Genomic DNA, 22,628 nt, shown 5'->3' with positions numbered 1-22,628 from the left:
GTGTGGCGAGACCCATTCTAGACGAATTGATCATTTTCACAAAATTTTGTTAACATTCCCATTGATAATTGTTAGTTTGGTTAATATCTCTAAAAATAACTTATACAACATTTCCGATCATGTCACGTCTTGTTGTGTAACAAATGCAATTCTAATAGTTAATTTTAAATCCAAAATTGAGGGTCTCCTAAGCCCAATGCTACAAATTGGGCTTTCGGTTGTCGAATCCCGTCTTAATGCAACTAGGTTTTCAAGGTTTCACTAAGGTTGATATCATGATAAATAATAATCAAACACCAGTTTGTGAACTTTCTTTGTTTTTGTTGCTACGTTTTCTTTGAATGTTAAACCATTTACATTTAAATTTTGTAGCCGGTATAAATATATATGTTATAGTTTTAAGAAAAATCAAAATGTCAAGAAAAAAAATAGAGGGAAGATTATAAATTATAGAAGATTGTTTATTTCAAATTATAATAATAAATAATAAAACCAAATTTTCTAACATTTAAATAAAGTCATCATAAGCTCACGTAAAAATAAAATACGGATATGAATCATCTTCAATCCGATACAACAAACAGACATTAAATAAAATCAAATAACCAATTTCGAAAATTCTAAAGAAAGAAATAGTTTAAGCCAAGAGCAACAAAAAACCTCCGAATAATGAAACTAGAAAGCCATAGATCGCTGATACTTCCAATTTGATCGATGTTGATACACTTGGAGCTGGAGCTGGAGTCATTGTCTGTGGTAGAACAGCAATAGCAAGCTTCATTTTCCTTAACTCACAATGTTTCCCCACACCACATACATACCATTTCATTCCTGGGGTCTTAAGTGGGATAACATCTCGTCCACTTGTCAAGGTTCCATTGGATACGGGTGCGATAAGACATTTTTGAAAACTGTTTCCATCGACTTTCATCACATTGTGGGCACCAGGTGCGTAATTGAATACTACATCAAGAATTTCAATAAACTTCATTACTTGAATCAATGCCAAGGAAACGTGAAATGGATCTAGAGACAATATTTAATATGAGTGGCATAAGGGAAGCTAAAATGTAGACAATCGTAAATATACTCACACAAGGGTAGAGAGGCTATTTCATTAGATAAGATCTTATATATGAAACGTGAGCCCACAATGGTAAATAAAAAGGTAAGAGATAAAGAGAAAAAAAGATGATAATAATGAAGATGGAAGTAAAAAAGGAGACATGTAATATGGTAAATAATGTATGAAAAACACAAGTGTATTATATAAACATACCAAGTGTATCTCCAACCATAAAAACTTTATCTTTGGCCCAAACTTGATAATCAAAGTCAAGAGTCCAACCACTTCCATCCCCAACAATGTATTCCTTAGCGGAGATTGAAGTTGCAAGAACAACAATTGTTGCCATGAAGATGATGATCCAATGGGAGGCAGCCATTTTTGAAATAATTTTGAGATTTTTAGAATAGATTTCTTTTAAAGAAAGCACCTAAAAATAGGTTGTAATTTGGTTTATGATATGAAGGTACAAGATTGTTGTCTATTTATACATTAGTGAATGTAGATTAGTGCAAAGTATGGAACCGGCAGTGGACGGCAATCGCATTGTGGATTTGGTCTTTATTCTATGTGTTTGACACTTTGATTGCCACGCTAATTATAAGAAAGTTTAGTTTTTTTCTGAGCCTGTGATAACTTATGTTAAGTCTTTTAATATAAATGATTTATGGTGAATGTTTCCTTTAATTCTTATGAAATGACATAGGCTCAACACTTATATACATTAAATAAAAAATTATAAATGATATTTGTTGTAATAAAATAAATATTTTAATCTCGTTAAAAATATTTAAGTCATTGTTATTAACCATAAAATAAACATGAGAAAATGTCCACTGTAGCACATTAAAATTTAGTCATTTTTCCGATTTGGTCACTAATTTATTATTATTATTATTATTTTGCGCAATAGACCATATAAATTGTTAGTTAGGTATCAATTAAACCATTTTGGACCAATTTGAAATGGTTACCGGTGACCAATCCTATGTGGAACTTAATTTCATTTTCACTTTTTTATTTTTTATTTTTCATTTTTAATTTCATTTCCCTTTTTATTTTTTAAATAATCATTTTCTTTCATTTTGACCATAATAAAGTCAAACTTTACATTCTTCATGAAAATTGCAAGATCTTCTTGCTACAAGATCATCAAAACTCTGTAAGCTTTTCAAAGAAAACCCAAATGAAGATCTTTCTCATCTTGTTTGCGATATCCCAACAACCCCTGAAATTTCGAGCTCATGGCAAAAATCTGTTGTGGTTTTGAAGTCAATTTCATATAAGAAAACGTCATTCCAGTTTCTTGTTTAGCTTGTTTTTTGGGTATGACCGATAACCACAACCCCAATAATCTTTTAAATCGAGCTCTATCATTCTTCGAACACCAAATCATAACATGTTGGAACGAATCGATCAAATCCTTGAAAGCCACAGAAAATCAAATCCTTCTTCAACAAGTGACAAAACTAGGATTAATCGATGCTTGCGTTGATTTAATCGTCTCAAAAGCGTTAAATAAGCTGATTTATCTTGGCGAACCGGTCGAACCAATCAAGAATCTGGTTCTTTCTGATGAAGATGAAGATGGGTTTAATGACGATGTGTACAAACCAAACGCAAAGAGAAAACTTTTTGTTCTCGATAGCTAACAAGATTTAAGTTTAACCACACTTCATCTTCAATTCTACAAGCCAATAATTCGAGGAATGATTTAATGCAAAATGGGTTTAAATTACATCACATCAAATCTCAACAAATACGCAAAAAGATGGGTGTTTTTTGACCCAAAAGAATCCGATCAATCGTCATCTTCTTCAGAAGGCGTTTCTTCACATTGAAGACAAGACACAATCGAAACAACTGAAAAACTTTTTGTAACGTTTCGAAAATTCCAATAAAATTTTTTATTTTTAAACCATCAAGTCATACAACTATATATTTCAAACCAACAAGGTAAAAATGTAATTTTTAAAACATCAGAGTAATCAAAAGTAATCAATGTGGAAAAGCCATTAGGGGATGTTGTGCAGTCAAGCTAGACCCTTCCCTTTGGAGCTGGAAGTACCTAAAAATTTTTAAACCATAAAACTGTAAACACAAAGCTTAGTGAGCTCCCTAACATACAACATACCATACATGTAATATGGATTGCTATGGGCCTACCATAGTCTTATTGTCACTATTAGCCATGAGCCAATCACGGTCTTTCCTTGAGACACCAAGAGCCAAATCTTGGTCTTATGTATAAGTGCCATGAGTCGCCTCTTGTTCTTCCTTGAAAGCATCACAAAGACAACTAGAAACATACAAATAACTGTTGGGGGCCAGACCTTGGTCTTGCATACAATTTTTCAGGAGCTACCACCCGGTCTTTCATACATATGCCAGGGGCCACCACCTGGTCTGCCATGCAAGAATCGGTAAGGCAACTAGCATCCTACATAGTATAGTGAGAAGACTCACCTAAATACCGAAGACAAGTAAAGCACCCACTCGAGCCGAAGATATCAAGCATCCTCTTGCTAAACATATCCATAATAAAATCCTAATTAACAATTAAGGAAATGACTAACTCACGAAAGGTATAGGCTCACAAAAAACCTCATATGGACAAAAGACCATTTTGCCCGTCTAATACCAAGTCCCAACATGGTTGAATAAAAAATCAAACTGGTCAAAAAGTCAACGGTCAACCCTCAGTTGACTTACGCTTAACATAACACACTATCTATGCCCAGCATAGAGCTACACTCAACGTACATACAGTTTACGCTTAGCGTAGAGCTACGCCTCGTGTTTAGAGGGCTACACCCAACGTAGAGCCCATGATCCCAAAAACTTCTATTAAGATCTTAATATAGCAAGCCAAACACTCAAACTCCCAGATTTGATCTAAATGAATGTCTTAATGGAAGAAGCCTCTGACTTTATCCTTTTGCATGGCCAAGATGATCACAAAACCAAACTCTAAATCCATATTGACAAATTTTGCTTAAGAACCAATGCATGGATGGATGAGAGTGCCCAAGCTCTCATTTTTATGACTCTATGACCTCAAAAACATCAGGAGGGATTCAAATGGTCAAGAGTAACCTATACTCACAAGGACCAATATTATGGGGACAAAAGCAAGAACCAACGCATGGATGGATGAGAGTTCCCAAGCTCTCATTTTTATGACTCTATGACCTCAAAAACATCAGGAGGGATTCAAATGGTCAAGAGTAACCTATACTCACAAGGACCAATATTATGGGGACAAAAGCATGAAACTCATAACCATACTAGATCTAACATATACAAGCATCAAGATGAAAGCTTTATATCTTCCAAAGATAGATGTTGGCTTGAAAACCCCAAATCTACACACCATGAAGCTTCCCACTTGATTCTACAAACACTATCTTACTTCAAAGAGCACACAAAATTCTCTAAAAGTTTCAAAACTCACAGTTGGTGGCTAGGGTTTCAAAGGAACGATGTGAGGTGATGGAGGCTGGTAATGGGAAGGATTACAAGAACTTAGAGCCCTTAAATAGGGCTCAAAACTGTATGGCTAGGTTTTTGGTCAGCAACGGCTACACCCTGTGTAGCATAACCTACGCTATACGTAGGTCTTTAAACTCCCGTCCATAATTCTGCACGTTTCAACTTCGTATTGGTCAACATAGGGCAAAATTCCCAACTTCCAGCTCTACTCTAAACAACCATAACTTCTTCGTTTCAACTCTGTTTTCGATGTTCTTTATATGCACAGAAAGGTATTGTCGATCCCCATAATCCAATATAGTTACCTTTGGCTTAACACATATCGAACTAAAACCATAATCCATGACAAAGCCCAAAATACAACATTCCCCATTTTACCATTTGGTTCCAACATATAAATCAAGGGCTTAGGTCTCATGATCAATATTATCAATGTTAATTAATGTCTAAACTTTATTTCCTCAAAGCCCAAAGCCTTTACATGGTCGAATTATGGTCCATAATCCTGAATTTAGAAACGTACCAAAATAGAGTGTTACAACTCTCCCACACCTAAACTAGATTTCTTCATCAAAATTCGCCTTGGTCAGAATATTTGGAGACCACACCAACGAATTCCATACGCTCCCTTCAACGAACTCGAATTCAAAGCATCCATGAAGTAAACGGAGAGACCACCCGGAATCCCATAACTACCAACAACAACTTCTATCTACAACCCGAAACAAACAAAGCCCCTACGACTCTGAATATCTCTCTGATAACTGGAAGATAGAACCCCTGACCATTTGCCGATGCTGGCAACCTTGCACCCGCATACGAAGGCGAATCCCAACACAAGTCTCAACCATTGGTGCCATACTAACATATAAATCACATACTTCCAACCAAACATTCACATTTTTGATCTATCCGAGATCTTCCTGGTTCCTGTTGACCTACCAATCAAATGGAGTGCAGAATCCCTGACCGATTGTTGAAGCTGATAACCTTACACACTGCCGCACCACGAGATTCCAACCAATATTCTAACTGAAAAAGGCTATCCTAGCATGCTCGCCAACACGGCTCCGACAACACTCCTATTCGAACAAAGGACGACATAACCAACCAAAACACGAAAATTAGCTAGTCTACTTCACTCCAGATGAATGCTATCGGCCCAGCCGTAGTCTTACATCACACCCAACCCCAAGTTGGCCTACAACTTTCCTCAATCCTATGAATGCTATAAACCTCCTACAGTCTCATAATCCTTCCTGTAATGGTCTAACTTAACCTAGTGAAGGATATAAGCCAAATCATAGACTCACAACACTCCCATAACTACTCATCGACCTAGTGAATGCTATGAGCCACCCTACAGTCTTACAACATTTCCATACTGCTTACCAACCTAATGAATGCTATAGGCCACCTTGCAGTCTTACAACACTTCCACGCTGCCTACCAACCTAGTGAATGCTACGAGCCACCCTATAGTCTTAAGACACTTCCATACTGCCATAGGCCCATCCCATGGTCTTGCTAACTATGCACATGAATACCTTGCCAAAATCAGCATGAGCCGAAAATCCCAACTTGTTAATGAAACGTCCCAAAAATAATGACATGAAATTTTTGTTTTTATTTTTAACAAATCTTTAATACATATCATTTCCATAAAACCAAGGTAATCAAGATTTAGCAAAACATCATCGGATCAGAGTAAATCACAGAATGCAGAAACATGTGGTGTGTGCTCTGCAATCATCTCAAGCTCTTCTATTTGAAAACCAAAGTACCTGAAACATAAATTGAAAACCGTAAAGCTTAGTGAGTTCCCCAAGAAACCGCATACCAAACATATCATACAATGGGCCCTGCCTAATGAGATACGGTTCCCGACCACACTCACATAATGGGCCCCACCAAATCAGATATGGGCCCCACCCACACTCGCATAACGGGCCACGCCAATAACATACATATACAGGCACATACAAGTATCATACAAACAACAAGTATATAGAAATAACCAATCAAGGTTCGACCTTGGTTCCTTAGACTCGCTAAACCCAGTGAGGAGACTCACCTTGCACTGCTGAATCCCACAGATAATCTGTGGCTGCTGGCTGACCTATCCCCGAACTATCAATATCAAACAACACCCAATCAATATTCGGGTCTCAAACCATGTCCATAAATCCATCATTAGGGTAAATGACCAGTTTACCCTTAATCTAGTTTGGACCAAGACTTAGGTCCAAACCTAATAATCCAAAAGACCCAAATACCAATAAACCACTCAAGGCCCAATTCATGGCCCAATTTTCCAAATTAAGCCCAAACCCATTGAAGGCCTTTCCAACATAGTTATCAGCCCAAAACCTGATGGCCCAACAGGGCCCAAGACAATTAAGCCCAAAAGACGACCCTCACCGAAGCCCATCATGCCAAACCCCTCCCAATTGAGTATGCAGGGCCTACTCAGTTGTACGCTAAGCGTACATGAAGTTTAGCTTGTATGCTGCACATACAGACTTGTACACCCATCACACTCCTCCATTAAGCCCATTATCAACATTAAGCAATTAATGCTCAAGATCAAGAGTCCAAAACATATATCTACTTCTTAAAGAACATCTAGACCCATAAAGTCATTGACTTGATGACTTTGCATGCCTCAAAAGAACCCAACATCAATTTAAAGCATTACACTTTCACCAAATGGACACCAACTCATACATGCAGAATTCCAAGCCCTAAAGGAGGCAACTTTATGCATCTAGAACCTCAAAAAAACCAAGAGTGGCAAGTCAAAGCTCCTGGAGTGGCATCAAGCCACTAGATCTTATCCTTGGGACCAAAATGAACCAAAACTCATACATGCTAGATCTAAGACATCAATGATCAAGTTCATAGTTTTTTTACCTAAAACAAGCTGGAAATGAAGCCCATAATCCAGATCTATAAGATCTTTATTGATCCCCATCCTTACACCAAACTCCATTTTCTTGGAAATGGACCAAATACACCAAAAATGGACACCATGAAATCAAAATACCATCATGAGGCTAAAGGACGATCTATGCCTAACGTAGAGCTACTCTCAACATACATACAGTTTACGCCTAGCATAGAGCTACGCCTCGTGTACAGAGGGCTACACCCAACGTAGAGCCGTTGATCCTAAAAACTTCAATTAATCTCTTAATACATTAAGCCAAAATCTCAAACTCCCAGATTCGATCTAAATGAATGTCTTAATGTCTGAGTTTATCTCTTTGCATGGCCAAGATGATCACAAAACCAAAATCTAAGTCCATATTGACACCTTTTGCTCAAGAACTCATACATGGATGGATAAGAGTGCCCAAGATCTCATTTTTACGACTCTATGACCTTAAAAACATCAGAAGGAGGCATTCAGATGGTATGGAGTAACCCATACTTACAAGGACCAAGATTATGGGGACAAAAGCATGAAACTGATAACCATACTAGATCTAACATGTACAAGCATCAAGATGAAAGCTTTATACCTTCCAAAGATAGATGTTGGCTTGCAAATCCCAGATCTACACACCTTGAAGCTTCCCACTTGATCCTACAAACATTATATCCCTTCAAAGAGTAGACAAAATTCTCTTGTAGCACCCGATTCCTGGTACGTAAATCTTATTTGAGTATTTCCCTTCTTTTAGCCTTGGACTCGACGAGTCATAGGTCCGACTCGCCGAGTGGATGCGGGACCTGGGACACGTTTAAGTTGGCGACTCGGCGAGTCCATATCCTGGACTCAGCGAGTCACAGCTGTTGGATGAAACCCTAAGTTTCAGGGGTTTGCACCCTATTTAAACGACTTATCCGCCCCAACCTCGCCCCCATTCACCCTTCGAGCCCTGTATCTCTCTCTAGCCTTGCTTCCTTGTGAGTTTGAAGTGTTTTAGGTGTTCTTGAAGTTTCTTTGAAGGAAAAGAAGAGGGAATCAAGAAGAGGAGAAGGAGGCCAAGCATCTCTGTGTCATTCCAACGTTTCCCCTAAGGTATAGCTCGTTTCCCCTCTGTTTTTAAGCTTATTGTCCCTTATAGCTCCATTAAAGTCCTTTTTGAGCCATTTCTAAAGATTGTGTATGCTTGAGGGTTTGTAATAAGTCGATTGGCCTCTAGATCTAGGCAAGATTGAGCTCCAGGAGCTCAGATCTATTAGCTTTATGGCCCCATGTTGCTTGTTCACCCTAGATCTACCCTCTTGGGGCATTTTGAACCCTAAAATCCATATTGGTGAATATCTACACGTAAAGTTGGAAACTTTACGTGTGATTCGTGTCCTAGAAGTCCAGATCTGTGAATGGCATGGACTGGAATCGAGCAAATCTGTGTATTCAGTGGGTGCATGGCAACGACTCGGCGAGTCGTTCATGTGACTCGGCGAGTCTGTTCGCGAGTCTCCGAGTTTGTCCCCTTCTCGTAGTGTCGAGTGAGAAGTGAGTCACGGGGTGTGACTCAGTGAGTCGGAAGCTGAACTCATCTATGGAGGTACTCGGCGAGTCAATGCCCTGACTCGGCGAGTTCAAGGCAATCTCCTTAGATCAAGAACAGACTCGGCGAGTCGCAGCATAAGTGTCCTTCGGATAAAGATGGACTCGGCGAGTTGTTCATACAACTCGGTGAGTCTTAGCATAAGTGTTCATCGGATGAAGATGAACTCGACGAGTTGTTCATACAACTCGACGAGTAGGATGAAGGACTTGAATATCGGTTTAGAAGGTGAACTCGTCGAGTCATCGCCTAACTCGACGAGTAGGAACGGGATTCAGGGAAAACGTTTGGGTAGGGACTCGGCGAGTTGGAAAGCCAACTCAGCGAGTCGGGTCAACTGAAAGTTGACTCTGATTTTGACTTAGGTCATGATCAGGGGTAAAAGGGTCATTTTACCCAAAGGACAGTTAGCAGTGTTTGATTGAGTATGTTGTGGGAATTGCAGCCGGAGGATTTCCGGAGCAGTAGCAGCAACAGTAGTCAGTCAGTTCCCGCTCAGATCAGCTACTACTTCGAGGTGAGTTACCTTCTAGTAGCGGTGGGTCTACGGCCACAATGCCGGCCCACCAGTAGGAGTTGTATGTTAGATGATTGTCTTTGTGATATCATCTAGGTTTGCTACTACCTGATATGTTATATGCTGGCATGATATGTATATGTGATAGTTGTAGAGTTCGGTTGTTAGGACCGAAGGGTAGGTCAGACACCCCAGATATGTCTGACAATACGTGATGATATGTTTGCATGCTGGCTTGTTATGTTATATGCGATAAAGGTAGTAAGAGGGGACTAGTCCCCGAGGATCGGTTGTTAGGACCGATGGGTAGTCAGCACCCCAGAATGGCTTGACACGGGTAGTCAGCACCCCAGAATGGCTTGACACGGGCAGTCAGCACCCCATAATGGCTTGACGGGGTAGTCAGGCACCCCAGAATGGCCTGGCAGTATGTATGTTATGTGTTTGTATGGTATGTGGTACGATGGGGGAACTCACTAAGCTTTGTGCTTACGGTTTCAGTTTTGGTTTCAGGTACCTCCTCAGCTAGGGGAAAGGAGCCGGCGCGGTAGCAGCATGTCACACACACACTCTCTGGTTTCCGCATTTACGAGCTTCACTGAGATATGTACTCTGATATTTTGATTGGTTGTATGATTTGGATTTTAGACATGGTTCGCGTTGTGTTATGGTTTGATCAAACAATGTTTTTAGTTATTAATATTTTCTAAAGTAATGTTTTTAAAACAAAAATTTTGGTCGTGAAAATTGGGTCGTTACAAGTTGGTATCAGAGCCCTGGTTTGAGGGATTCGGACTCACCTTCGGGGGTGTCTGAACTCAAATCGAGGGATTAAAAGGTTTCTAAAAGAAAATGTTTTTTTAAAATTGAGAAAAGAGTTTAAGAAAGAACGAAGTGTGTGATGTGCGCGACCGACCGAGCTCAAGTAAGTATTCCCCAAAGTACCCATACAAGTTTATGTTATGTCTATCAGCTTTTGTGGAACAACATGCTAGAATAGGACTAAGGATCTAGGAGTGATGCCTTATGTGCCTGCTTTATGTGTTCAGTTGTATGAGAATTGCATGCTAGTATCAAGTAGACAATGGTAGGGTAGCCTGTTTAGGTTATGCCTGATAGTGCGAGTTTAGCGTTGTGTGCTAGTTTAGTTCTCTCTATGAGAGCAGAGTTGCTTGAGGTTGTTTCTCTTGTTCGAATGTTGCTTGCTTCGTGCTATGTGGGGCTCTGAATAATGGGAATTAGCCACTAGGCGAATAGGTCACGTCACATGTGATCAGGGTTGAATAATCTTAGAGTACCGGATTTGATCCTACTGCGCAACTCTTGTTTGAGTCTAACCGTTGTAGGGATGAGTCGGGTACTCGAAGGATTATCTGAGCCTCGTCATGTGTGATGGTATTCAGGTAATGGCTAATTGGCATTACAAGGAGGTCTACAGCAGCTGAGGACTGGATCGAGTAGAGTCGGAGATTTCCCTAGGGCGAGCCTAGGATGAGTATAGTAGTGATCAGCACTAGTGAAAGGGATCTGGTGGAGTCGAGGCAGTCCTTGAAAAAGGTACGGATAGATGTGGAAGGTAGTATGGGCCCGTACTACTGAAAGCAGAGGATCTGTACCCGAACCAAGGAAGGCCAAGACAAGACCGGGGAACTTGTAAGCAGTTGTGATCCCTCAGGAAGTATCAATATCACTAATGATTGTATTATGTATTGCAGAATGGTGGTACTTCGATCGAGGCCGGTAGATGGCGGTTCAGGAGAGGGGTCAGGTTCGGGATCAGGTTCCGAGCCGGTAGATGAGGGACTACGCGAGTTCATAGCGTCAGAGATCACCAGAGGCATCCTTGAGTCGACCCCCATCCTCTTTGGGTCGATCAAGGAAGGGATCATGGAGTTGATGGAGGATCGCCTGCGGGCATTCAGGAGTGATTTGGCATCTAGCCAGTCGGGGTCTCGCACACTGTCCTTCAAGGACTTCAGGGGCAGTGGTGCGCCGGATTTCCATGGGGTGAAAGACCCCATTGCTGCCAGGCGATGGATTGCAGACATCGAGTCTGCCCAGTTGACTAGCTTCTGCCCCGAGGGGTCGAAGGTGAGGTATGCAGCAGGGTGTCTATGGGACCGAGCCCGGGATTGGTGGGAGTCAGTGGGTGACTCGTTGGGAGCCTCAGCTATCGAGGCTATGACCTGGTCGGACTTTGTGACCAGGTTCAGGGCAGATTTTGCGCCGGGTTTCGAGCTTCAGCAGCTGGCCAGGGAGTTTCTAGATATGAGACAGACAACGGAGACTGTGGCGGAGATCACCGCCAAGTTCCGGGAGAGGGCCTTGTTGGTGCCCCAGTATGCTGGTGACGAGGATATGAGGAGGACTCGTTATCACGATATGCTACGAGCTGACATCCGGGAGCATGTGAGCTTTTCGTCTTGCCCTACCTTGGACTCTATGATTGCCAGGGCGAGGGAGAGGGAGATAGATTTGGAGCACATCCGGAAACGGAAATTAGAGGAGGGTCAGGCAGGAGGGGCTTCGGGGAAGAAGCCCAAGGGATCAGATGGTAGGTCGAAAGGCCAGTTAGGACCGAGCCACTGCAGGAAATGCGGCAGGCCGCACGAGGGGGCGTGCAGGATGGGATCATCAGGCTGCTACAAGTGCGGCAAGACTGGGCACATCAGCAGGGATTGCACTGCTACGGTAGCAGTTATTCATACATCAGAGTTGTTGTGTTTCCACTGCAACCAGAGGGGCCACAAGAAGGCCAATTGCCCCCAGTTGACAGTTTCAGCGCCGGTGAAGGCGCCAGCTCCAGCGACCCTGCGGATCACGGATGGCCGACAGGGAAAGGCAGAGGCTCCAGTGGTGAGGAGCCGAGCATTTCAGCTGACTACCGAGGAGGCACGCACCGCACCCGATGTGGTGACGGGTATGATTCTTTCCCTCTATCTTATTTTATGATGTTATGTTATTGATATGTGCTCCGTATGTATATGTATGCATTAGGATCGTTCCATGTGAACGGCCTTCCAGTTCAGGTGTTGTTCGACTCGGGTGCGTCCCGATCATTCGTTTCCCTTGCGCTTAGCAAGAAGTTTCATGAGTCATCAGGCGAGTTAGATTGCCCTTTGGAGGTGGAGATTGCTGATGATCGATCGGTGCGAGCATCGATGGTATTTCGAGATTGCGTGCTACGTTTGTTTGAGGAGCGCTACTTGGTAGATTTGGTTCTCATTCCGTTGCGTGGGAACAAGGTGATTATAGGCATGGATTGGCTGAGCCCTAATGGGGCAGTGATAGATTGCGCGCAGCAGCTAGTGCGGGTCAAGACCCCAAGCGGGGGAGAGTTAGTGATTCATGGTGAGAGGCCTCAGTATGGACCCACTGTATGTTCAGCAGCGAGGGCTAGGCGCTACCTTCAGCAGGGATGCGCAGGATATGTCGCATATGTGATGGATACCCGGGAGGCGGGTAAGGCGACAGTGAGCGAGGTTCCGGTGGTCCGAGACTTTGCAGATGTTTTCCCGGAGGAGCTTCCTGGGATACCTCCGGAGCGACAGGTGGAGTTTAGGATTGACCTTGTTCCTGGTGCGGCTCTGATAGCCAAGGCGTCGTATCGGTTGGCTCCTCCCGAGATGCAGGAGTTGTCTACGCAGCTACAGGAGCTGCTGGACAAGGGATTTATTCGCCCGAGCAGTTCGCCCTGGGGAGCCCCAATTCTGTTTGTGAAGAAGAAGGACGGGTCACACCGGATGTGTATAGATTTCCGGGAGCTGAACAAGGTAACGGTGAAGAACCGTTACCCGCTTCCGAGGATTGATGACCTCTTTGACCAGCTTCAGGGAGCATCTTGGTTCTCCAAGATTGATTTGCGTTCGGGTTATCATCAGATGAGGGTCAGGGAGGAGGATATGCAGAAGACCGCGTTTCGGACGCGCTATGGCCATTATGAGTTCGTGGTGATGCCGTTTGGGCTCACCAATGCTCCTGCCGCGTTCATGGACCTCATGAACCGCGTATGCAGACTGATGCTGGATCGGTCTGTGATAGTCTTTATCGATGACATCTTGGTTTATTCCAAGACTCGGGAGGAACATGAGGAGCATCTGAGAGAGGTGTTGGAGACCCTGAGGAGGAAGAGCTTGTATGCCAAGTTCTCTAAGTGTGAGTTTTGGTTGCGCGAGGTGCAATTTCTTGGACACCTCGTCAACCAGAACGGGATTCTGGTCGATCCGGCCAAGGTCGAGGCCGTGATGAGATGGGAGGTTCCGAAGTCTCCATCTGAGATTCGGAGTTTCCTGGGATTGGCAGGCTACTATCAGAGATTTATCCAGGATTTCTCCAAGATAGCCGTGCCCCTGACGCGGCTGACGAAGAAATCCGTGGTCTTTCGGTGGGGACCCGAGCGGCAGGCTGCATTTGAGACGCTGAGACAGAGATTGTGCGAGGCGCCGATCTTAGCCCTGCCAGAGGGCGTAGAGGATTTTGTGGTTTATTGTGATGCGTCCATTTCTGGTTTGGGCGCGGTACTGATGCAGAGGGGGCATGTCATTGCCTACGCTTCGAGGCAGCTCAAGCCTCACGAGGCGAACTACCCGACGCATGATTTGGAGTTGGGGGCGGTGGTTTTTGCCCTCAAGATTTGGCGGCATTACCTCTACGGGGTTCGATGTACCATCTACACGGACCACAAGAGTTTGAGGTACCTCATGGATCAGCCGAATTTGAATATGAGGCAGCGTCGGTGGTTAGACGTGGTAAAGGATTATGATTGTGAGATCCTCTACCACCCGGGGAAGGCCAATGTGGTGGCCGATGCGCTTAGCCGCAAGGCGGCACCGATCAAGGACGTTTGCATGAGGATGACTGTGGTGACTCCCCTGTTGGAGCGAATTCGGGAGGCTCAACAGGAGGCTATCAAGGAGGAGCATCGGAAGAGTGAGCGTGTTGTGGGTCAGGTTTCCTCCTTTGATTATGATAGCCGAGGACTTTTGACACTACACCGTAGGGTGTGGGTACCGTATCACGCAGGCGTGCGCCAGATTTTGTTGGAGGAGGCGCACAAGTCCCGATTCTCTATTCATCTCGGGGCGACGAAGATGTATATGGATCTTCGTCTGGATTATTGGTGGCCCTGCATGAAGCGGGATGTGGCATGGTACGTTGAGCGCTGTTTGACCTACAGGAAGGTCAAGGCCGAGCATCAGAGACCGCATGGCAAGATGCAGCCGTTGGATATTCCACTGTGGAAATGGGAAGATATCACGATGGATTTTATCACAAAGCTTCCCAGGACCGCACGTGGAGTGGATTCGATTTGGGTCATCGTGGATAGATTGACCAAGAGTGCTCATTTTATCCCGATTCAGGAGAGCATATCGGCCGAGAAATTGGCCGACATCTATATCAGGGAGATAGTGGCGCGGCACGGGGTGCCGGTATCGGTGATCTCAGACAGGGATGTGCGTTTTACTTCCAGATTTTGGAAGAGATTCCATGACGAGTTGGGCACTCGTCTGCATTTTAGCACCGCCTTTCACCCGCATACGGATGGTCAGAGCGAGCGGACCATCCAGACTCTGGAGGATATGCTGCGGGCGTGCGTGCTAGACTTCGGTGGTAGCTGGGATACCTATCTTCCCCTGGCCGAGTTCTCATACAACAACAGCTACCACGCGAGTATTGATCGTCCTCCATTTGAGATGTTGTACGGACGAAGGTGCAGGACCCCGATATGCTGGGGTGAAGTTGGCCGGAGAGTCATGGGGAGCACCGAAGTGGTGCTCAAGACGACCGAGAGGATTCAGCAGGTCCGGAGCAGGCTTCAGACTGCTCAGAGTCTGCAGAAAAGTTATGCCGACAAGCGTCGATCCGACTTGGAGTTCCAAGTCTGGGATATGGTCCTCCTGAAGGTGTTGCCTTGGAAGGGCGTCATTCGATTCAGGAAGCGAGGCAAGTTAGGTCCGAGGTTCATCGGACCATTCAGGGTCGTAGCCCGGGTGGGCAAGGTGGCGTATAGACTGGATCTGCCAGTCGAGCTCAACCAGATCCATAACACTTTCCATGTTTCCCAGTTGCGGAAGTGCTTAGTGGACGAGTCAGCGGTAGTGCCTTTGGAGGATCTTCAGGTTGATGACAGCCTGAATTACATTGAGCGCCCAGTCGCAATCCTCGACAGGAAGTCGAAGGATTTGAGGAACAAGAGGGTGGAATTAGTGAAGGTGCAATGGCAGCACCGCAAGGGTTCGGAATGGACTTGGGAGCCGGTGGACGAGATGATGAAGCATTATCCCGAGCTGTTCCGGGATCGAGCAGCAGACTTCGAGGACGAAGTCTTAAATAAGTGGGGGAGATTTGTAGCACCCAGTTCCTGGTACGTAAATCTTATTTGAGTATTTCCCTTCTTTTAGCCTTGGACTCAGCGAGTCATAGGTCCGACTCGCCGAGTGGATGCGGGACCCGGGACACATTTAAGTTGGCGACTCGGCGAGTCCATATCCTGGACTCGGCGAGTCACAGCTGTTGGATGAAACCCTAAGTTTCAGGGGTTTGCACCCTATTTAAACGACTTATCCGCCCCAACCTCGCCCCCATTCACCCTTCGAGCCCTGTATCTCTCTCTAGCCTTGCTTCCTTGTGAGTTTGAAGTGTTTTAGGTGTTCTTGAAGTTTCTTTGAAGGAAAAGAAGAGGGAATCAAGAAGAGGAGAAGGAGGCCAAGCATCTCTGTGTCATTCCAACGTTTCCCCTAAGGTATAGCTCGTTTCCCCTCTGTTTTTAAGCTTATTGTCCCTTATAGCTCCATTAAAGTCCTTTTTGAGCCATTTCTAAAGATTGTGTATGCTTGAGGGTTTGTAATAAGTCGATTGGCCTCTAGATCTAGGCAAGATTGAGCTCCAGGAGCTCAGATCTATTAGCTTTATGGCCCCATGTTGCTTGTTCACCCTAGATCTACCCTCTTGGGGCATTTTGAACCCTAAAATCCATATTGGTGAATATCTACACGTAAAGTTGGAAACTTTACGTGTGATTCGTGTCCTAGAAGTCCAAATCTGTGAATGGCATGGACTGGAATCGAGCAAATCTGTGTATTCAGTGGGTGCATGGCAACGACTCGGCGAGTCGTTCATGTGACTCGGCGAGTCTGTTCGCGAGTCTCCGAGTTTGTCCCCTTCTCGTAGTGTCGAGTGAGAAGTGAGTCACGGGGTGTGACTCAGTGAGTCGGAAGCTGAACTCATCTATGGAGGTACTCGGCGAGTCAATGCCCTGACTCGGCGAGTTCAAGGCAATCTCCTTAGATCAAGAACAGACTCGGCGAGTTGTTCATACAACTCGGCGAGTCGCAGCATAAGTGTCCTTCGGATAAAGATGGACTCGGCGAGTTGTTCATACAACTCAGTGAGTCTTAGCATAAGTGTTCATCAGATGAAGATGAACTCGACGAGTTGTTCATACAACTCGGCGAGTAGGATAAAGGACTTGAATATCGGTTTAGAAGGTGAACTCGTCGAGTCATCGCCTAACTCGACGAGTAGGAACGAGATTCAGGGAAAACGTTTGGGTAGGGACTCGGCGAGTTGGAAAGCCAACTCGGCGAGTCGGGTCAACTGAAAGTTGACTCTGATTTTGACTTAGGTCATGATCAGGGGTAAAAGGGTCATTTTACCCAAAGGACAGTTAGCAGTGTTTGATTGAGTATGTTGTGGGAATTGCAGCCGGAGGATTTCCGGAGCAGTAGCAGCAACAGTAGTCAGTCAGTTCCCGCTCAGATCAGCTACTACTTCGAGGTGAGTTACCTTCTAGTAGCGGTGGGTCTACGGCCACAATGCCGGCCCACCAGTAGGAGTTGTATGTTAGATGATTGTCTTTGTGATATCATCTAGGTTTGCTACTACCTGATATGTTATATGCTGGCATGATATGTATATGTGATAGTTGTAGAGTTCGGTTGTTAGGACCGAAGGGTAGGTCAGACACCCCAGATATGTCTGACAATACGTGATGATATGTTTGCATGATGGCTTGTTATGTTATATGCGATAAAGGTAGTAAGAGGGGACTAGTCCCCGAGGATCGGTTGTTAGGACCGATAGGTAGTCAGCACCCCAGAATGGCTTGACACGGGTAGTCAGCACCCCAGAATGGCTTGACACGGGTAGTCAGCACCCCAGAATGGCTTGACGGGGTAGTCAGGCACCCCAGAATGGCCTGGCAGTATGTATGTTATGTGTTTGTATGGTATGTGGTACGATGGGGGAACTCACTAAGCTTTGTGCTTACGGTTTCAGTTTTGGTTTCAGGTACCTCCTCAGCTAGGGGAAAGGAGCCGGCGCGGTAGGAGTTGTATGTTAGATGATTGTCTTTGTGATATCATCTAGGTTTGCTACTACCTGATATGTTATATGCTGGCATGATATGTATATGTGATAGTTGTAGAGTTCGGTTGTTAGGACCGAAGGGTAGGTCAGACACCCCAGATATGTCTGACAATACGTGATGATATGTTTGCATGCTGGCTTGTTATGTTATATGCGATAAAGGTAGTAAGAGGGGACTAGTCCCCGAGGATCGGTTGTTAGGACCGATGGGTAGTCAGCACCCCAGAATGGCTTGACACGGGTAGTCAGCACCCCAGAATGGCTTGACACGGGTAGTCAGCACCCCAGAATGGCTTGACGGGTAGTCAGGCACCCCAGAATGGCCTGGCAATATGTATGTTATGTGTTTGTATGGTATGTGGTACGATGGGGGAACTCACTAAGCTTTGTGCTTACGGTTTCAGTTTTGGTTTCAGGTACCTCCTCAGCTAGGGGAAAGGAGCCGGCGCGGTAGGAGTTGTATGTTAGATGATTGTCTTTGTGATATCATCTAGGTTTGCTACTACCTGATATGTTATATGCTGGCATGATATGTATATGTGATAGTTGTAGAGTTCGGTTGTTAGGACCGAAGGGTAGGTCAGACACCCCAGATATGTCTGACAATACGTGATGATATGTTTGCATGCTGGCTTGTTATGTTATATGCGATAAAGGTAGTAAGAGGGGACTAGTCCCCGAGGATCGGTTGTTAGGACCGATGGGTAGTCAGCACCCCAGAATGGCTTGACACGGGTAGTCAGCACCCCAGAATGGCTTGACACGGGTAGTCAGCACCCCAGAATGGCTTGACACGGGCAGTCAGCACCCCATAATGGCTTGACGGGGTAGTCAGGCACCCCATAATGGCCTGGCAGTATGTATGTTATGTGTTTGTATGGTATGTGGTACGATGGGGGAACTCACTAAGCTTTGTGCTTACGGTTTCAGTTTTGGTTTCAGGTACCTCCTCAGCTAGGGGAAAGGAGCCGGCGCGGTAGCAGTATGTCACACACACACACTCTCTGGTTTCCACATTTACGAGCTTCACTGGGATATGTACTCTGATATTTTGATTGGTTGTATGATTTGGCTTTTAGACATGGTTCGCGTTGTGTTATGGTTTGATCAAACAATGTTTTTAGTTATTAGTATTTTCTAAAGTAATGTTTTTAAAACAAAAATTTTGGTCGTGAAAATTGGGTCGTTACATCTCTAAAAGCTTCAAAACTTATAATTGGTGGCTAGGGTTTCAAAGAATCGATGTGAGGTGATTGAGGCTGATTATGGGGAGGATTCCAGGAAGTTAGAGCCCTTATATAGGGCTAAAACCTTAGATTTATGGTTTTGGTCAGCAGTGGCTACGCTCTGTGTAGCATAACCTACACCATGCATAGGTCATTAAACTCCCGTCCATAATTCAGCACCTACGCCCAGTGTAGGACAAAATTCCTAATTTCCATCTCTCCTTCAAATAGCCATAACTTCTTTGTTTTAACTCCATTTTCGGCGTTCTTTATATGCATGGAAAGGTATTGATGAGCTCCATAATCCTATATAGTTACCTTTGGCTTAACATATGTCGAACTAAAACTATAATCCATGCAAAAAGCCCGACATACAACTTTTCCCATTTTATCCTTTGGTTCCAACACACAAGTCAAGGGCTTAGGTCTCAAGATCATTATTATCAACATTGAATAAGGTATAAAATTTATTTCTTCAAAGCCCAAAGCCTTTACATGGTCGAATTACAATCCACAATCTTGAATTAAGAAGCGTACTGGAACAAGGTGTTACATTTTTCCCAGATAATCGTGGGGTTTTCCCATGTGAATTACTATCCGAATTGCTTTAGGACGCACTCATTTAAGAAGCTAATAGCCATTGTCGAGATGGGTTTGAGTTAAGAATCTGGAAATAGTTAGATTTAGCAATAGTTAATGATCTTCTAGTTCCATCTCAATGGTATTCAAAAGATGAGAAATACGATATCAAATGCCTTTGAAGAACCATAGAACATTTTTATGAGGAAACACTACCCAAAGTTGTTTTGCAGAGAGAGCAGACTTCGAGGACGAAGTATAAGATAAGTGGGGGAGAATTGTAACACCCCGTTTCTGGTACGTATTTGATCTACTTTTATATCATTTGTATTAGTGACTCGACGAGTGGTAGCCCTTACTCGTCGAGTAGTGCGAGGTTGGGACGCAAGTTTAAGTGACCTACTCGCCAAGTCCGCGCTGGGACTCGACGAGTAGGCCAGTCTGGATGAAACCCTAATTAAAGGGGTTTGCACCCTATTTAAACAACATTATGAGCTTCAGGTCCAGCCTCCATCACCTCCAGAGCATTACTTTCGAAACCCTAATTCCTTTTTGGAAAATTTGAGCTTTCTTAGTGACTAAGAGGGTTTTTGGTGCGTTGTGTATCTAGTAGAAGAGTTGGAAGGAAGAAGGATCAAGGGAGAAGGACTAGATCCAGGAGCAACAACAGTTCCTCTTCACTTTCATATAATCAAGCTCAAAACCTGACTTGTGGTTTTATAGATTTTCTCCTTTGCCCCTTTATGGAGTTTTGGGGTCAATAAGCTTGATCCTTAAGACTTGGACATCCCAAGTCGATTCACCTCCAGATCTAGACTCTAGAACCGAGTTCATGGCATAAAGATGCAAGTTTTATGGCCATATTAGCCCATGCACCCCTTTAGACCTCATTTTGGGTCCTTAAAGCTTATACTTTCATGCATGCGTGTAAAGTTCATAACTTTACGTGCTAGATCGATCTTAGAAGCCTAGATCTAATTTTTGGACAAGAGTTGTACGCTAGAAATCGAGATTATAGACTTGGACAATAGGCAACTCGAAGAGTTGTTCTTGGAACTCGGCGAGTCCGGGGCTTCAGTCCCCAATCTGCTGTGGTTCAAAGGGACCCAGCTAAGTAATAGCAAGCATTTAGACGAGTCAAGAGGAGTGAATCGACATATTGAGATATAGCCACAATCTGGAAATCATGGGACTCGACGAGCGTTAGAACACACTCAGCGAGTCCAAGGCAATCTCCTTACCCACAAGAACAAACTCGACGAGTTGTTCATACAACTTGGCGAGTCATAGTCTGGACGTGTTCATATGATGAAGGAGGACTCGATGAGACATTCATACAACTTGGCGAGTCAGATGAAGGCTGACTAGATGCCATTATAGAAGGGGAACTCGTCGAGTCTTTGCTAAACTTGATGAGTAGAGTCAGATAGAAGGATAAAAGAAAGGATAGGGACTCGACGAGTTGGCGGCCCAACTCGGCGAGTCAGGTCAACTGGAAGTTGACTTTGACCAGGGGTAATATGGTCATTTTACCCTAAGATTGGTTATCAGTGTTTGATTAAGTGTCTTTATGGGAATTGTAGCAGGGGAGTTACCAGAGCAGCAGTCAGACAGTTCCCGGTCAACATTTCAGCAGTCAGCCTTACGGGGTGAGTTTCCTTCCAGTAGGAACGGGTCTACGGCCACAATGCCAGCCCGTTTAGATAGCAATAGTTCAATATGCTTGATGTCTTTGTGATTCAGGCATGTCTATGTGTTATGTGTTTCGGGCTGCGGTCCGATGCAGTATGCAGTATATGTGTTATTGTTATATGTTATGATTATGTTATGCTATGTTCAGTCAATTCCGGACTCTAGTCCGATGCAGAGGGCGAAGCCCTAGTTAGTTCCAGACTTCGGTCCGATGTAGTGGGCAAGGCCCAAGTCAGTTCTGGACTCCGGTCCGATGCAGAGGGCGAGGCCCTAGTTAGTTCTGGACTTTGGTCTGATGTAGTGGGCAAGGCCCAAGTCAGTTCTGGACTCCGGTCTGATGCAGAGGGCGAGGCCCTAGTCAGTTCCGGGCTTCGGTCCGATGTAGTGGGCAAGGCCCAGTATGTGCTTTATTTGTTATTTCATGGTATGTGGTAGTTTGGGGGATCTCAATAAGCTTCGTGCTTACAGTTTCAGTTTTGGTTTCAGGTACTTCAGCTAGCAAGGGGAAGGGATCGAGTTGATGGCATGACACACACCACAGTTTTAGCCTGGGAGTTAGACTCTGATATTTTGACATGACTTTGACAACAGTTGATAAGAGACATATTTTATGACATTTTGAGACACACGACTTATGTTTTCTTATATGATATTTGGATATTATGGTTTTAGTAATGTTTTCAAACGAAAATTTTGGCTTGTATTTTTGGGTTGTTTCATAATGAGTTGTTGTATGGAAAATATGGAATGTTTCCATAGTGGGAGTTGAAGAATAGATGAGAAAGTTAGAAACTTTTATGAAAGAAGGATGTTCAAAGGAATGTACTTTGAATTTGAGACTTCATTTCCATGGAATTGTCTTGTAACAATCTCCAAAGGAATATTTTGTAATATCATTGGTCAAGTCTCTATGAATTTTGGCACCTAGACATTACAAAAGAATCATTGCATGATAGTTTAGAATCTAACTTTCTAACAGTGACAAGAATTTGGAAATCTTACACTTGCAATAAGGATTTGGAATTTTGAAATAAGCATCATTGACATGTTTTTTTAATTGATCTATTTCACAAAGTAAGACCATAGACAAACATAGTGTGCATTCTTGGTGCATGACATAACTATTGTTTAGACAAACATAGTGTGCATGCTTGGAGCATGGCATA

The 22,628-nt window shown here is 43.9% G+C and overlaps 1 protein-coding gene and 1 pseudogene across 1 annotated transcript; one reads left to right on the top strand and one right to left on the bottom strand.

The window, feature by feature from the left end:
- Nucleotides 1–502: 502 nt before the first annotated feature.
- LOC145058798 (blue copper protein 1b-like) lies at nucleotides 503–1,505 on the bottom strand. Its single transcript, XM_079006691.1, has 2 exons — nucleotides 1,280–1,505; nucleotides 503–963 (listed from the first exon to the last, which is right to left on the bottom strand). Exons 1-2 carry the CDS (start codon nucleotides 1,443–1,445, stop codon nucleotides 638–640), a joined length of 492 nt encoding a protein of 163 aa, XP_078862817.1. The 5' UTR covers nucleotides 1,446–1,505; the 3' UTR covers nucleotides 503–637.
- Nucleotides 1,506–2,032: 527 nt separating this feature from the next.
- Nucleotides 2,033–20,054, top strand: LOC145060272 (BTB/POZ domain-containing protein At5g17580-like; annotated as a pseudogene).
- Nucleotides 20,055–22,628: the final 2,574 nt, after the last annotated feature.

This window comes from Lactuca serriola, chromosome 6, assembly GCF_051521515.1.
Source record: "Lactuca serriola cultivar US96UC23 chromosome 6, Lser_US96UC23_V15, whole genome shotgun sequence".
NCBI classification, from domain to species: domain Eukaryota; kingdom Viridiplantae; phylum Streptophyta; class Magnoliopsida; order Asterales; family Asteraceae; genus Lactuca; species Lactuca serriola.
Note: the sequence above shows the minus strand (reverse complement) of the source record. Positions and strands in the feature narration are given on the sequence as shown.